Genomic DNA, 16,024 nt, shown 5'->3' on the forward strand with positions numbered 1-16,024 from the left:
AGGAGGTCTCTGTGCTCTTCTTGTGTGATGCCGGGCTCTGAACCCACAGCCTCACGCACACGAAACTTGTGCTCTACCCGAGTCACATCCCCGCCCCTAGAGACGAGTTCTCTTTTTCAGACACATCTCACTCCACCCAATCTAACTGCCAGTATTGCTTTGGTTGAGCTGTTTGGCTCAGTGGGAATCCTTTCCTCATTAGCAAATGTCACCCCGAAATGTAGCTCAACTCAAGCCCCAAAGACTGCCTCCAGCTGGGGGGGGGGGGGAACCTTGCACCAGGTCTAACAAAACGATTTTCCAGACCCGCCAGGTCTCCGCTCCCCTGCAGTCTCCCCCACTCTCTAAGCCAGGTTAGGGACCTGAGACACTGCCATGAAGAGATATATAGGCAGGGCGCTAGCCTTTGCTCACAGTCCCCCCGGTTCAATTCCTAGCACCACATGTGACCATCCCCCAAAGCCCTGCCAGGAATGATCTCTGAGCACAGAGCCAGAAATAAGTTGTGGTGTGTGCCAACCGACCCCACTGCCACTCCCCCCTCAAAACAAACAAACAAAAATATATGGAACCAGAGAGGATAGGGGTAAGGCATTTGCCTTGCATGTGGCCAACCCGTTTGATCTCTGGGACTGTGTCCTCCAAGCACTGCCAGAAGTGATTCCCGAGAGCAGAGGGCAAGGGGTTGGCCCTGAGCAAAGCTGGGGGTGCCACTCCCCTCCATACACATACCAAATATAAATTTTGGTCATTCAGATGAAGTGCTTTTCATACATATTTAGTCTTCAGCCATAGTTACTGACGGACAGTCTGAAAAATTCCTAATAAGGGCCGGAGAGATAGTACAGTGGGTAGGGTGTTTGCCTTAAATGTGGCAGACCCAACTATTGTATGACTGAGACTTAAGCCTGAAAGTTTTGTAACTGTCCTCACAGTTATTTTTTTATAAATAAATAAATAACAAAAAACGTGGTTGACTCGGGTTCAATCCCTGATACCCCAGATGGTCTCCTGGGTCTCCTAGCACAGAGCCAGGAGTAAGCCCTGAGCACAGCCAGGTGTGGTCCAGAGTGAGAGACAGAGACAGAGACAGAGATGAAGAGAAAGTTCTAATTCCCTAAGTGGAGCGATACAGGTGTCTTGTGCTGTTGGCCTACAGAGGGTGCCAAGGAGACGACACAAATAGAAGATAGAACTCTCAGTCCCATCTTTACAGCTTCCCGGGCGGGGAGAAGGGCTGGAGACGGAGTTTAGTTGCCCATGGCCTATGAGGTAGTCATAATTGTGTAACGAATCCTCTGTCAAAAAAACAAGAGGTGGGGCCGGAGAGACAGTGCAGGAATTAAGACTCTTGCCATGCCTGAGGTTAACTCTGGCTCTGTTCCATCAGGCGTGATCCCTGAGCACAGAGTCTGGAGTAAGGCCAGAGCACAGCCGGGAAGCCAAAAACAAAACAATAAATCTAGGTTTGCAACAGGGATTAAAAGTCTGAAGAGGGGGTCGGGAGGGATGAGACGTGGAGGGCGGGCGGAGTCCTCTGCCCGGGGACTCTGATGCTATCTCCAGGTGAAACTGGTTGATGTCTCAGACACGCAGTAGGTCCCGAGGCTTTGCTCGCTGGGGAAGTGCCCCATGATGTTGGGCTTGAAGTGCGGGACACACCCAGAGGCAGCAGCCCTCCCTGCTGGTGCTCTGAGGGCGTGCACACGTCCATCACAGCCCCTCTTGCACCACACTCTCCCCGTAAGCGTGAACTCTTTAGAAAGGAGCTTCTAAGCGGGTCAGCTTCCTCAGTTGTGTCTAATCTCCGAGCCAGAACCTGAAGGTGATTCATTTCATGAGGCGATTGGAGAGAGAGATGGAGCGATAGTACAGAGGATAGGATGCTCGCGGGCAGCTGACTTAGGTTTGATTCCCCAGCATCTTCTGTGGTCCTCTGATCACCGCCAGGAATGATTCCTAAGGGCAGAGCAAGGAGTAACCCCTGGCATCGCCAGGTGTGGCCCTCAAACCAAAAAAGGTTGTTTTATGTGATCATCAAGTTGGACCTGCCTGAGATGCTAGGGCTACCTAATCAAGGAAGCGCAATGGCACCATCTGCTGGTCAGTGAAGGGAGTACATCTTGCTGAATCCCAAGCTCGTACTTTGATTGCCCCTCCTTCCTTCCTCCCTCCTCCTCTTTCTTCTTCTTTTTTTTTTTTAACTCCTGGCGGTGCTCAGGGGACCATATGGGATGCTGGGAATCGAACCCGGGTCGGCTGCGTGCAAGGAAAATGCCATACCCCCCATGCTATCGCTCCAGCCCCTCCTTCTTTCCCTCCCTCTTTTTCTCTCCTTCCTTCCTTTCTACCTCCCCTGCTTCCTCTCTCGCTCCTTCCTTCCTTTTCCCTCTTTCTCTCCTTCCTTCCTTTCTTCCATGGGCTTAGGGAATCGTATGCAGTGCCAGGAATTGAATCTAGATCAGACGTCTGCAAGGCAAGAGCCTTATGTACTATCTCTTGCATTTTCAATTTTTTTTCTTTTTGGGTCATACCCAATGATGCTAAGGGTTCACTCCTGGCTCTTCACTCAGGAATTACTCCTGGTGATGCTCAGGGACCATATGGGATGCTGGGAATCGAACCCAGGTCGGCCGCGTGCAAGGCAAACGCCCTACCCGCTGTGCTATCACTCCAGCTCCGATGCCGTAATTTCTGCTTTCTGGAACTTATCTTTTGTGTCATTCCCTTTCCGTGTATGCTGGCCATGAATGATTTGTTTGGGCACCGAGATGCTTCACAGGGCTGAGAAACATACTTTGCATGCAGGAGCCCCGAAATGACCCCCGGCACTGCCTGGTTTCCCCTGCAGCAGCCCTGGATCCCCACCAGGCGGATCCTTCCTTCCCCACCACAACTAGAGGTCTGAGATGTCACCCTTGTTTCATGGGAATGTGTGCGGCATCAAGAGCAGATAACTGGGGGCCGGAATGGAACGGTAGGACAGTTAGTAGGGCACTTGCCGTGCATGTGACCGTCCTGGGTTTGCTCTCCAACACCCCATATGGTCCCCTGAGCCTGCCAGGAATGACCCCTGACCAGAGTCAGGAGTAAGCCTTGAGCACTGCTGGGTATGGCCTCCCCACCCCTCAGAGAGAGAAAAAAAAAAGGTAATATAAGCACATAAGGCTCGATCTTTTTTTTCTTTTGGGGTCACACCAGTGATGCACAGTGGTTCCTCCTGGCTCTGCACTCAGGAATTACTCCTGGTGGTGCTTGGAGGACCATGTGGGATGCTGGGAATCGAACCCGGGTCAGCTGCATGCAAGGCAAACGCCCTACCCGCTGTGCTATCACTCCAGTCCCAAGACTCAATCTTTTTTTTTTTTTTTGTCCCCAAGGCTCAATCTTCAACAACACATTACTAATCTCTTATAGAAGAGCTCCTGGGTATAATACAACAATATTCACACTTTCCTCTAAGAAACCTTCTTTGGATAATTTTTAGCAGATTATTCATAACAAGGAATACTAAATAAATTATTTCAGCTCTGCTTTGGGGGCAGGGTTTGGGATTTGGGATGGAAACATTCAAAATATGGTGGTGGGAAGATGTAATGGTGGTGTAAAGGTTAGTGTTCGAATATTAAATGTAATCAAACACTGTGAACAACTTTATAAAAAAATTAAATTAAAAAAAAGAATAGGTAATAGGGGCAGAAACAGGAGTACGGCAGGTAGGGTGTTTGCTTTGTATGAGGCCGACCCAGGTTGGACCCCAGTACCCCATATGGTTCTCTGGACACCACCAGGTGTGATCCCCGAGTTCAGAGCCAGTAGTGATCCCTGAGCATCGCCAGGTGTGGGCCCAAAACAAAAACAAAAGAACAGGTAAAAAAAATATATATATATATATACTGGGGCTGGAGTGATAGCACAGCAGGTAGGGCATTTGTCTTGCACGGGGCCAACCCAGGTTAGAATCCCAGCATCCCATATGGTCCCCTGAGCACCACCAGGGGTAATTCCTGAGTGCAGAGCCATGAGTAACCCCTGTGCATCACCAGGTGTGACCCAAAAAGCAAACAAACAAACAAACAAAAAAAACCCAAAAAAACTAAACTTATTCAAATTCAAATGTATCATTATTCTTTAGGTCAGAACCTGATCAAAATCTGGGAAAACCGTGGTTGCCAGGATCAAAGACCGCCTCATGCGTGTGTCCTTCTGTGAAGCCCGGGACTGAGCACTGTCGGGTGCCGATGCTATGCCCTGAAGCCACGGCCAGCTACAAGGCACACAGCTGAGAAAACACGGCTGCACACGCCAAGATGCCGTGAGGGTCTCACCGAGCAAGGAAGCTGAGACAGTCCGAGGGCACAACCTCTCGCTCCTCTAACATGCTGAAAGCAGGGCTGCAAGTTGTGCTGATGAAGCCACATTTAAGTGTGCGGTACTGGTGCTACGTGCCAGCACCAACATGTCAAAACGAGTTGTGACTGGTTGCATGACTCTCCAGTGCAGTCACACCAGGGCTGGTTTCACGGACACACACAGCGCAAGGGAAGCCCCCACAAGAGCCCAGACAGAATCAGCTCCGAGAGATTTGACCAAAACAAACACCTTCATGAAGGTCCTGACAAAGGCAGGTCGAACGTTTTCCTTTTTGGGTCACACCTGGTGATGCACGGGGGTTTCTCTTGGCTCTGCACTCAGGAATTACTCCTGGCAGTGCTCAGGGGACCATATGGGATGCTGGGAATCAAACCCGGGTTAGCCGCATGCAAGGCAAACACCCTACCCACTGTGATATTACTCCAGCCCCGCAAGGTCGAATGTTTTGAAGGTTTTTTGTTTTGTTTTCAGGTCACACACACCCAATAGTGCTCAGAGCTTTCTCCTGGCTTTGCTCAGGAGAAAATCATGGTCAGCAGCATGGAAAGTGCCTTAACGCTCTTGCTTTCTCCCCGGCGCCCAGACGACTTTCAGTGTGAGGGAACTATAATCCACCTGCAGGCTTTCTGTGTCTCACCTACTGTTCTGGCGTCTCTTCCTCAGTGTTTGTTTTTCGTTTGCCAAACCCACCCGTGCTCAGCACTCACTCCTGGCTCTGCACTCAGGGACTGCATCTGGTGGCACTTGGGGGACTATACGGGATGCCAGGGATGGAACCTGGGTGGGGGGCACGCAAGGCAAATGCCCGACCCAATGTACTATCTCTCCAGCCCTTCACAGTATTTTCAGGTCATCACTGACATGGACTTTTCCTGCTGCAGATGCTGAACTCGAGATGTGCAACGTGGCTCTTCAAGGAGCCAAAAATGAATCATGTAACGATCGGCCGCAGCCTGCCATGTCTCTCCTACATCTATGATTCTGGACATCGAATGACCCCCCCCAAATCTGGCCCCTTCCACTGCCTCACCTTCTCCAGTCCCTCAGGCAGGCCAGAGCTAACCAAGAGTGCAGAAGCATCGGATTAGTGGCTGGGGCGATGGTACACCGGGTAGGGTGTTTGCCTTGCATGCTGCTGGCCTGAGTCTGATCCCCGGCATCCTCTATGGTCCGCCCAGTACCACCAGGGGCAATTCCTGATCACAGAGCCAGGAGTGACCCCTGAGCATCAGAGGGTATGGCCCAAAACAAAAACCAAAAAGAGAAACACCAGATCACACTTCCTTCTTTGTGTGTGTGCTGGCACTCCCCCACCCCACCCCGCCCCTGCCTCCACAGAACATGCCCTCAGATGCCTCGGTCTTTCGGTCTTGCGTTTGCTCCCTCTCTCCTTTCTCCAGGTGGAGCTGAAACTGCAGCTGCATTAAATGTTAAAGAGCCTCAGCCTGATCTTTTTTTTTTTTTTTTTTTGCTTTTTGGGGTCACACCCAGCGATGCTCAGAGGTTACTCCTGGCTCTGCATTCAGGAATTACCCCTGGCAATGCTTGGGGAACCATATGGGATGCCGGGGATCGAACCCAGATCGGCCGTGTGCAAGGCAAACGCCCTACCCGCTGTGCTATCGCTCTGGCCCCTCAGCCCGATCTTTTTGTGTATATATATATATATGTATATATATATATATATATATATATATATATATATATATATATACTTTTTTTTTTTGCCACACTTGGCTGTGCTCAGGGATCACTCCTGATGAGGCTCAGCAGACCATATGGGCTGCTGGGGATCAAACCCAGGTCAGTTGGATGCAAGGCAAGTATTCTACCTGCTGCACGCTCTCTAGTCTCAAGAAGTTTCAGCCCCAATCTTAAAACACCTTTAACTTGGGGCTGGAGCGATAGCACAGTGGGTAGGGCGTTCGCCTTGCACACGGCCGACCCGGGTTTGATCCCCGGCATCCCATATGGTCCCCCGAGCACTGCCAGGAGCAATTCCTGAGTGCAAAGCCAGGAGTAACCCCTGAGCATCGCTGGGTGTGACCTAAAAAGAAAAAAAAAAGAAAGCACACACTGAAACATCCTTCTCTGGAAGGGGACTTGCCAACCTTTTGGGGAGGGGAGAAGAAAGTCCTACTTTTTTTTGGGGGGTGGGGTCACACCAGCAACGCTCAGGGGTTGCTCCTGGCTCTGTACTCAGGAATTACTCCTGGCAGTGCTTGGGGACCATACGGGATGCCGGGATCAAACCCGGGTCGGCCGCGTGCAAGGCAGACACCCTACCTGCTGTGCTATCGCTCCGGCCCCGGAAGTCCTACTTCTTTTCTCTAGTGCTCTGGCCTAGGGGAAGAGACGACGATAAAGGAATGGACACTGGCCAGCACTCGGTAACTGGGGGGACCCCGGCGCCCCAGCGAGGGTCCCAGACGAGGGTGTGAATCATTTAGAATGGCGGGAACTCGCGTCTTCTTTCTTTCGTCTCGGGCAGCCTGGCTAGAGGCTCGCTGCCTTTATTGACCTTCCGAGGACTGGAAGTGGGCAGCGGGACGAGCCGACACTCTCACAGGCTTCCGAGGAGCCCCTCTGCTCCCTGCCCTCCATCCTCTCGCACCTCCCGCGGAGGGACCGAGGGGCAACAGGGAGGCGACGGGCCTGGCTGGGAGAGCGGTGGGCACCCCGGTGAGCAGTCAGTTCCCAGGGGCCGGGCCCTCGGCGCGTGAGGGCAGGGCCAGGGGCTGGCCCAGCAGCGTGTGCACCAGGCCCAGCCGGGCATCCTGCCGCTCGATGTCCTCGTAGGGCGTCCAGGACAGGTCGTGCTGCAGTTTGTAGGCACCGAGGAAGGCATGCGGGCAACTTGCCCCCCACTCCTAGAGAAGCAAGCACATCCACGGGGTCAGGGCCGGACAGAAGCGACAGTCCACTTCCCACTGAGGTCACAAATCCCCTCTGTGGTTTTTCACTACAGACCAGTCAGAATCTCCCTGGAAAATACCCTATACAGCAGAAACTTCCTCAACAGAGATAAGGACTGGGGAATAATTTAAACATGAGTGTGTCTGGGGGGAAGGGAGCCAAATCAGACCCAGGGACATTTAAATGAGAGAGAGAGAGAGAGGAAGAGGGAGAGAGAGGGAGAGGGAGAGGGAGAGGGAGAGAGAGAGGGAGAGGGAGAGGGAGAGGGAGAGGGAGAGGGAGAGGGAGAGAAAGAGAGAGAGAGGGGAGAGGGAGAGGAAGAGGGAGAAGGAGAGGGAGAGGGAGAGGAAGAGAGAGGGAGAGGGAGAGGGAGAGAGTGAGGAAGAGGGAGAGAGAGAGGGAGAGGGAGAGGGAGAGGAGAGAAAGAGAGAGAGGGGAGAGGAAGAGAGAGGGAGAGGGAGAGGGAGAGAGTGAGGAAGAGGGAAAGAGAGAGGGAGAGGGAGAGGGAGAGAGGAAGAGGGAGAGGGAGGGAGAGGGAGAGGGAGAGAGGAGAGAAAGAGAGGGAGAGGAAGAGGGAGAGGGAGAGGAAGAGGGAGAAGGAGAGGGAGAGGGAGAAGGAGAGGGAGAGGGAGAAGGAGAGGGAGAGGGAGAAGGAGAGGGAGAGGGAGAGAGGTAGGGAGGGGGAGGGAAACAGACAGACAGACAGACATGTGCTTGAACCACTGAAGTACATCCTTGGCCCGAAACACCTGGAAGCTTTTCTGAGACATGTCTGGGCTCACACCACCTTCCCTTTTCCAGGGAATCCTTTCCCAAGCTTTACGCCCACAGTTGTACAAAGCACACGCCACGCATTCCTCTAAGACTTGAGTAGGTTTCCACGGGGAGGGGAAAAAAGTCCTTACCTTGGGAGAAATAATGGAAAAATACTGCTGGCCGCTTTCCCGTTTATAAAGGTAGTAAATGTTGCCGGGCTTTTTCACGATGTTACAAGCGGCGTGGTGCAGGTCAGCATCGCGCTGAGCATCCTCCAACACCTGCGCATCAGAGATGCCACAAATCAGGTCCTGGAGATCACGGCTCAGATATCCCGTGATTATCCCAACCAAAACCTGGCGAACGTTTGGTGCTTGGGATCTTGCCCTCCGAGTAGCAGTGAGTCCCTACTGGGAGCCAAAGCGTCTAAAGAGACAGAAACTAGACTCAGCGACTCTGCTGAAAAACACTGCCCGAATAATTACATTAGGAATGCAGAGATAACACAGCAGGTAAGGTGGCTGCCTGGCAAGCCAGGAGTAAGCACTGAGCTTACTGGGTATGCTGCCCTCCAAAAAAACAAACAAAAAAATTTTAAATGTGAACTGTCAGTGACTTTGAATGGTTTTACATTTTCTTTTCTTTTTTTTAAATTTTATTTTCTAGGGCGAGAGCAGGTAAGGCATTTGCCTGCACGCGACTGACCTGGGTTCAATCTCAGCATCCCATATGGTCCACCGAGCACGGCCAGGAGTAATTTCTGAGCACAGAGCCAGGAGTAGCCCCTGAGCAGAGCTGGGTGTGGTCCAAAAACCAAAAAATAAAGAACACCTTTTTACCCCACTGATATTTCTCCAAATTCAAAAACCATTTTTTTCAGTGTTTACATTTGAAGGAGGTACTGAAGACAGGTGAGTGAATAATGTTCCTCAGCAAGTTCACCCAAACCTGAGAACTGCAGAGAATGAAACGCCTAGGCTTGGAGCTGAGTAAGGGGTTTGCCTTGCATGTGGCCGACCCGGGCTTGATCTCCAGTACAACAAACGGTTCCCTGAGCCCTGCCAGGTGTCGGAAAACCAAAACCAAAATCAAAAACCTGGGGCCGGAGAGACAGAACAGCAGGGAGGGCTCTTGCCTGGCACGTGGCTGACCCCGGTTCAATCTCCAGCATCCCGAATGGTCCCCCGAGCACCACCAGGAGTGATCCCTGAATCTCCCCACCCGCTTGGGGTCCTGGCTGTCACACCCACGAGCTGCCTCGGGGCGCCATCTCAGCATACCAACAGCCTTGATCCAGAGACTCACAAATGAGTTTCAAAACGGACTAGCTCCCTACAGAGATGTCTCTGGATCCCAATCATTTACAATTTTAGAATTCCAGGAGCGCGGAATCGGCCGCATGACCTCTCATGATATTCGTAATAAGCAACAGAAAATAAAGTATCTAGGGGCTGGAGCGATAGCACAGCGGGTAGGGCATTTGCCTTGCATGCGGCCAACCAGGGTTTTATTCCCAGCATCCCACATGGTCCCCCGAGCACTGCCAGGAGTAATTCCTGAGTGCATGAGCCAGGAGTAACCCCTGTGCATCGCTGGGTGTGACCCAAAAAGAAAAAAAAAAAGTATCTAGCATACGCTCCTGGCAGGCTTGAATGGTGGTGGGAAGGTATAATGGCGGTAAGATTGCTGTTAAAATATTGAATATAGTCAATTAATGTGAACAACCTTATGAAAATAAAATTTAAAACTGAAGAAAAAAATTAAAAAGGAGTGATCCCTGAGCACAGAGCCAGGAGTAACCCCTGAGCACCACCAAGTGTGCCCCCAAAACTAACTCCTCCCCACTACAACCAACTCACCCTCCTTGCTTGTTCCTGCAAGTGCTGGATCTGCTCAGCGATGACGGTCAGCTTGTTGGTGGCGTTTGCTCGGATGAACTCATCAGCCTGCAGGTGGGAGGAAGCAACTGCGGCTGAAGAGGGACCAGGGCTTCCTCGATGCTCCGACCTCGGTCCCCGGTAAAGAGTCGTGCCAGTAACTGTGCTGACACTGCGAATGTCTGTCTGGTCCTCACCAAGGCCCCAGGAGCTCCCTCTCAGCCCCCCGCTGGCTCACGGGAAGCCCGCCCTTGCAGGACCCCGCACCGCAGGATGAAGGGCTCCTCCCGGTCTGCTCCCGGGGCTCGCCACCCCTCCACTCCCCAACCCGGCCGTGCCTCTCCCGTCATCAAACACACCCAATGCGCCTCTCCTCCAGCTAGCACCCACCCACCCCACTGCTTGGCTGACCCCTTGGGCCTTACGATGCCAATTCTGTGGTCTAAGATGTGAACAGTTGTGAAATCAGAAGTGCATCTTACAATAAAAATCGGAGGCCACTAGCGATAAGGTTCTTAACATCTGCAATGCAGGAATCGAGCTCCAATCGAAAAGGATCAGTTAATCTGACCATTACCTCAGTGGAATTATTTACATCATACTTCATACTTCTATTTTAATCTAAAAAATGCATTTCTAATTGTTAGCTAAAATGTTTTTATTTATTGCAAGCTGATGCAATAAAAAAAAGATAATAGAAAATTATTAACCAACTTGTTTTCATTTGTTTCAAGATGATGCAATAAATAAAAATAAACAAGGGGGTAGAGAGACAGTACCGAGGCAAGGAGTTTGCCTTGCATGCTGATGGTCCAGGTTTGGTCCCCAGAACCCCATATGGTCCCCTGACCACTGCCAGGAGTAACTCCTGAGTGCAGAGTCAGGAGTAATTCTTTAGCATCAGCAGGTGTGGCCCAAAAACATAAATAGAGACAGAAAGTGCACTGGAGCGAAAGGGAAATTACTTTTTAAAAAAATAAAACAAAATAAAATCAGGGGCTGGAGAGATAGTATAGCAGATAGGATGACTGCCTTGTACGCAGCTGACCTGAGTTTAATCCCCAGCATCCCACATGGTCCCCTAAGCACTGCCAGGAGTGACCCCTGAGCAGAGCCAGGAATAAGCCCTGAACACTATCAGGTGTGATCCCCCACACCAAAACCAAAGAAAAAAATGAAACAGGGGCCAGAGAGACAGGACAGCAAGCAGGGCACTTGACTTTCACAGAGTTGGTCCAGGTTCAATTCCCACAACCCCATCAGGAGTGATCTCTGAGCGCAGAGCTCGGAATAAACGCTAAGCACAGCCAGGTATGGCCCCAAAGCCAACAAAAGAACAAAATAAAACAAACAAAAAACACAAATCAGGGCCAGAGAGATAGTACTTCAGGTTAAGTGCTTTCCTGCAGGCAGCTGACCTGGATTCAATCCCTGGCATCATGGAGGGTCTCCCAAGCCCCACCAGGATTAATTCCTGAGCACCACCAGATATGGCCTCAAAACCCAAAAAACAGATAAAAGTAAAAACAGCAAATCATCCTTAAAGCTAAGAGAACTGGGGTGACCCATTGGCGTCTTCAGGTTTACCACTGAGGCATTACAAATCTGTCAGACACTTTCAACTAACCTCCATGAAAAGCTGATTTTAACTTCCAGGGGTATAAAATTACAAAAAAGAAATTAGGAGATTAAACTTGGATTAAAAAAAAAAAAGTTAGGGGCTGGATTGATAGCTCACTGGGTAGGGCGTTTGCCTTGCACGCGGCCAACCCGGGTTTGATTCCCAGCATCCCATATGGTCTCCTGAGCTCAGCCAGGGGTGATTCCTGAGTGCAGAGCCAGGAGTGACCCCTGTGCATCACCGGGTGTGACCCAAAAGCAAAAAAAAAAAGTTAAAATAATTTGTTGGTTAGTAGAAGATACCTGAGGGGAAAATCAGGTATAAGCCAATGCTCTGGGTAAAGAGAAAGTATTGAGTAAGCTAAATCAAATAAAATCGGTTCCACAAATACAAGTTAGCAACTACTGTGTCAAACAGTGTGCTGGACGTGGGCAAATGGGAGCAATCTCTACCCACGTCAAGATTATAGTCCAACCCTTCTCAGTACAAAGTACTTGGGTAATTAAAAAAATTTTAGCAGCTATATTAAAAATAAGTAAAATGAATTCTGATATTTAATTTAACTTGATATATAAAGGTATATTTAATTTAACAAGATATAATACAAACAAATATATTTAACTTAATTATATTTAATTTAAACAAATATATTTAATTTAACAAGATATAATAAAAATATGAAGCCATTAGAGGGTGGAGTGATAGTACAGTGGGTAGGGCATTTCCCTTGCACCCTTGCACACAGCCAACTCAAGTTTGATGCCTGGCATCAGATATAGACACTCAAGCCGCGCGATATCTTATAGCTTACTTCTCTGGGAGAATCTGGCAAGCTACTGAGAGAGTTTCCTGCCCACATGGGAGAGCCTCGCAAACTCCCCATGGTGTATTCATATGCCAAAACCAGTAACAATGCTGGGTCTCAGTCCCCTGACCCTGAAAGAGCCTCCAATGCGGCATCATTGGGAAGTACGAGTAAAGAGAGACTTTTAAAATCTCAGGTCTAGGATGAATGGAGATGTTACTAAGGCTGCTTGAGAAATGTCAACGGGATGATGATGATGATGATGATGATGATTTTTAAAATATTTCTGTGTCACACCCGGCAATGTACAGGGGTTACTCCTGGCTCTGCACTCAGGAATTACTCCTGGCAGTGCTCGGGGACCATATGGGATGCTGGGAATCGAACCTGGGTTGGCTGAGTGCAAGGCAAATGCCCTACCTGCTGTGCTACCGCTCCAGCCCCAGCTCCTTATTTTTATTTTTTGAGGGTGGCACACCCAGAGGTGCTCAGGGTTTACTCCTGGTTCTATGCTCAGGGATCGCTCCTGGTGGGCTCAAGGGACCATCTAGAGTGCTTCGAACCAAACCCAGGCCGGCTACAAGGAAGGAAAGGGCCCTCCACACTGTACTATCTCTCTAGCCCATAACTTCATTCACTTTAATTTTACTTTGTTTTGCTTTTTGGGTCACACCTGGTGGTGCTCAGGGTTACTCTGGTGGTCCTTGGGGGACCATATGTAGTGCCAGGGATCCAAGGGTCAGGTGCAAGTAAGGCCAGTGCCCTGACATTATACTGGCTCTCTCACTCAAGTGCAGTGGTTTTCAGCTGCCGGTCCAGGCTCTGGTACTGGCTAGCCTAAGGCTGAAATATGTTTCTACTTCACTGGATTACAAGGTGAGGGACAAAAACTACATTCCTTCTTAGTTTCAGGTCATCGTACAAAAATGACGGTCACTCAGTAACCCATGGAATCATTTATCAAGACGGTATCTGGCAGCCTCCCTTTCATAGGGCGATTGATTAAATAGATACATGACGTTCTTCTAATCTCAGAAAACTGTACTTTGCCCAGCCTCACGACAAAGGAAAATGGACAAGGTTTGATTCAAAGATGCTTCCTAAGTATTTGAGTGTCTGGATTTTTTTTTTTTGGGGGGGGGGCTTTTGGGCCACACCTGGCAGTGCTCAGGGCTAACTCCTTCCTGGCTCTGTGCTCAGGGATCACTCCCGGCAGTGCTCAGGGGACCATATGTGATGTTGGGGATTAAAATGGAGTTATAGATGCAGCACCCTCAGGCATGGCAAATACCTTATCTTCTTTATTATTCTCTACTTCCTGAATGTTTCTTAATTTTAAAAATATATGTGTGTATATATATCATATATATGCATGAGAAATTATTAAAGATTTGTCAGTAAAACAGGAACATCTGAAACTAAGAGAGATGATCCAAGATGATTATGTATGAGGGGACATCAGAAGCTTCAAAACAGCTTAGCAGGGTTCTGCAGCTACATATACTGACCAAGTCTGAGTACCATAATATTAGAAGAAATTAGATTTTTTTTTTGTCGGGCGGGCACACCGCTCAGAGGGATCACTCCTGACAGGCTCAGGGGACCATACGGGGTACCAGGGATCAAAATCAGGTTGGCTGCATGCAAAGCAAATGCCCTACCTGCTGTACAAGCCCGTGTTCTCCCTTGAACACCTATCTCGCTTGCTGATCTGTCTCTTTGCTTGCTTTTTCCACTCTGAAGAAGCCCGTGCTCTTTTGAACATGTATTTTTCTCTTATTCTCCCGTCACACCTAAGTAAATTTCATTCACTAAAAACTATCTTGCTTTAAAAAAAAGAGAGAGGGGGCTGGAGAGATAGCACAGCAGGTAGGGCGTTTGCCTTGCACAAGGCCGACCCGGGTTCAAATCCCAGCATCCCATATGGTCCCCTGAGCACGGTCAGGGGTGATTCTTGAGTGCAGAGCCAGGAGTGAACCCTGTGCATCGCCAGGTGTGACCCAAAAAAAGCAAAAAAAAAAAAAAGAGAGATCTTTTTTAAACTTTAGATCTTAAACACTGTTTTACAGATAAAGAAGCTAAGATACTTTGACAGCACTTTGCCTAAAGACACAATGCAAATTATCCAAAGAGGGATAGAAACTCATGATGTGCACAATGGAATATTATAAGAAAAGATGAAATCATGCAATTTGCTGCATTGGCTGGATCTGGAGAGTATCAGGCTGAGAAAAGTTAGTCAGAAGGAGAGGGAGAGATACAGAATCATTTCTCAGATGTGGATAACACATTAAGGGAACAATTGTACAAAGCAACAGAACCTGAGAACTGGAGTACAGAACCGACTTCACCACGGTGGAGGGACAAGGGGGTGAGGGGGAGGCGGTCCCTGGTGGGGGGTGCAGTGCTGGCACACTGCAAGCATGAAGCCCTATTAACAACGCAGCCGGTCACGGAGCCTCAAATAAAGATTAAAAACAATCGGGTGCAAATGTCCAGTGTTTTCATTATTTCCTCCTGATTTTACGTCTTTGGCAATCGATGTCTAAGCACAAGGCTTGGGAATATTTTGTTCCCTGAATGAGGACAAAGGCATAATTTCGGAATCTTGCCCTCCTCGGGGATGGTCCCTTCAGCACAGGCTCGGGGAGCTGGTAAAGTAAGTGAACTATGTATCCCTGCAGAATCTGGTGACCTCTATTCCCCCCCAAGCTAAAACTTCTCTCCCGGTGTTGGGTGGGAAGAAGATTCTGGGGGGAGGTGGCACACCTGGCAATGCTCAGGGGTTACTCCTGACTCTGCACTCGGGAATCACTACCGTTATGTCGAGGATGGATCCGTTAGGTCGAGGATGGATCCGTTATGTCGAGGATGGGTCCGGGGTCGGCTGCTTGCAAGGGACGCGCCCTCCCCACTGTCCTATCTCTCTGGCCCCAACACACTCATCCCTTTCGGGTCACACACAGGGATGCTCAGAGCTTCCTCCTGCTCTGTGCTCAGGGAGCCCTCGTGGATGGACTCAGGGGACCCTGTGGGATGCCGGGGCTGGAGCCTGGGTCTGCCGCGTGCAAGGCGGGCAGCCCGTCCGCCGAGCTGTCACTCCGGCCCCGTCGGGAGGACCAAGCTCGGGAGGACCAAGCTCTGCACGGCTCTACTTGGGGCGGGCGTCCCCAGGCCCAACGGACCGGGCGGTCCCAGCGCTGCCGCCAGCGTGCCCGCGCGGGGGCCCGGGGCCGGGGGTCGGGGCCAGGCCGCCCCGCAGCGGGACTGGCAGGGCGGTGTGCGCGGACGCCCGCGGCCGCGCCTCCTCACCTTCTGCACCTGCTCGGCGAGCGCCACGAGGTCTAAGGGGTCCCCGGCCCGGTGGGTGTGGTAGGGGCTCACCAGGGCCAGGCCGCCGGGGGTCGGCGTGAACTCCACCAGGGCGCCTGCGGTACACAGCCGGGAACACAGGCCGTGAGCGCCCGCCCGCCGAGCCCCGGACTCCGGCTGCTCCACCCCCGCCCCGCGTACCTCCCCGACCTGGCGCCGCCGGCGCGCCGCGGCTCCCGGGGGCCGCGTCCTGCCCGGGGGCCGCAGCCTGGTCCATCGCAGGGGGCTTCTCCGACTCCCCCACCGGGTCGGACCGCGGGCAGGAGCATGCGCACAAAGGGCGGAGGGCGGAGCCTCCGCCTT

At 50.9% G+C, this 16,024-nt stretch overlaps 1 protein-coding gene across 3 annotated transcripts; it reads right to left on the reverse strand.

Moving 5' to 3' along the window:
* Nucleotides 1-1,055: 1,055 nt before the first annotated feature.
* On the reverse strand, nucleotides 1,056-15,988 carry C5H1orf50 (chromosome 5 C1orf50 homolog). 3 transcript variants are annotated; one of them, XR_008630291.1, is made up of 6 exons: nucleotides 15,863-15,988; nucleotides 15,662-15,777; nucleotides 9,906-9,992; nucleotides 8,196-8,327; nucleotides 6,661-7,244; nucleotides 1,056-1,959 (listed from the first exon to the last, which is right to left on the reverse strand). XR_008630291.1 is itself a non-coding variant. In XM_055140186.1 (5 exons), the coding sequence occupies exons 1-5, from the start codon at nucleotides 15,936-15,938 to the stop codon at nucleotides 7,065-7,067; spliced, it is 582 nt and encodes a 193-aa protein (XP_054996161.1). In that variant the 5' UTR covers nucleotides 15,939-15,981; the 3' UTR covers nucleotides 6,433-7,064. The 3 variants fall into 3 exon arrangements, 2 of the variants coding, with proteins under 2 accessions (XP_054996161.1, XP_054996160.1); XM_055140186.1 differs by lacking the exon at nucleotides 1,056-1,959 and having other exon boundaries at nucleotides 6,433-7,244; nucleotides 15,872-15,981; XM_055140185.1 differs by lacking the exon at nucleotides 1,056-1,959 and having other exon boundaries at nucleotides 6,434-7,244.
* Between the last annotated feature and the right edge of the window lie 36 nt (nucleotides 15,989-16,024).

This window comes from Sorex araneus, chromosome 5 (assembly GCF_027595985.1).
Source record: "Sorex araneus isolate mSorAra2 chromosome 5, mSorAra2.pri, whole genome shotgun sequence".
Lineage (NCBI taxonomy): Eukaryota > Metazoa > Chordata > Mammalia > Eulipotyphla > Soricidae > Sorex > Sorex araneus.

Bases quoted from the DNA above. Each gene is read 5' to 3' on its own strand.
- C5H1orf50 (XM_055140185.1), bottom strand. From the start codon at position 15,938: ATGGACCAGGCTGCGGCCCCCGGGCAGGACGCGGCCCCCGGGAGCCGC. The intron at 15,778-15,862 runs GTACGCGGGGCG...TGTGTACCGCAG, and splicing joins GGCGGCGCCAGGTCGGGGAG to GCGCCCTGGTGGAGTTCACG. The intron at 9,993-15,661 runs GTGAGGAGGCGC...TCCCACCTGCAG, and splicing joins TCGCCGAGCAGGTGCAGAAG to GCTGATGAGTTCATCCGAGC.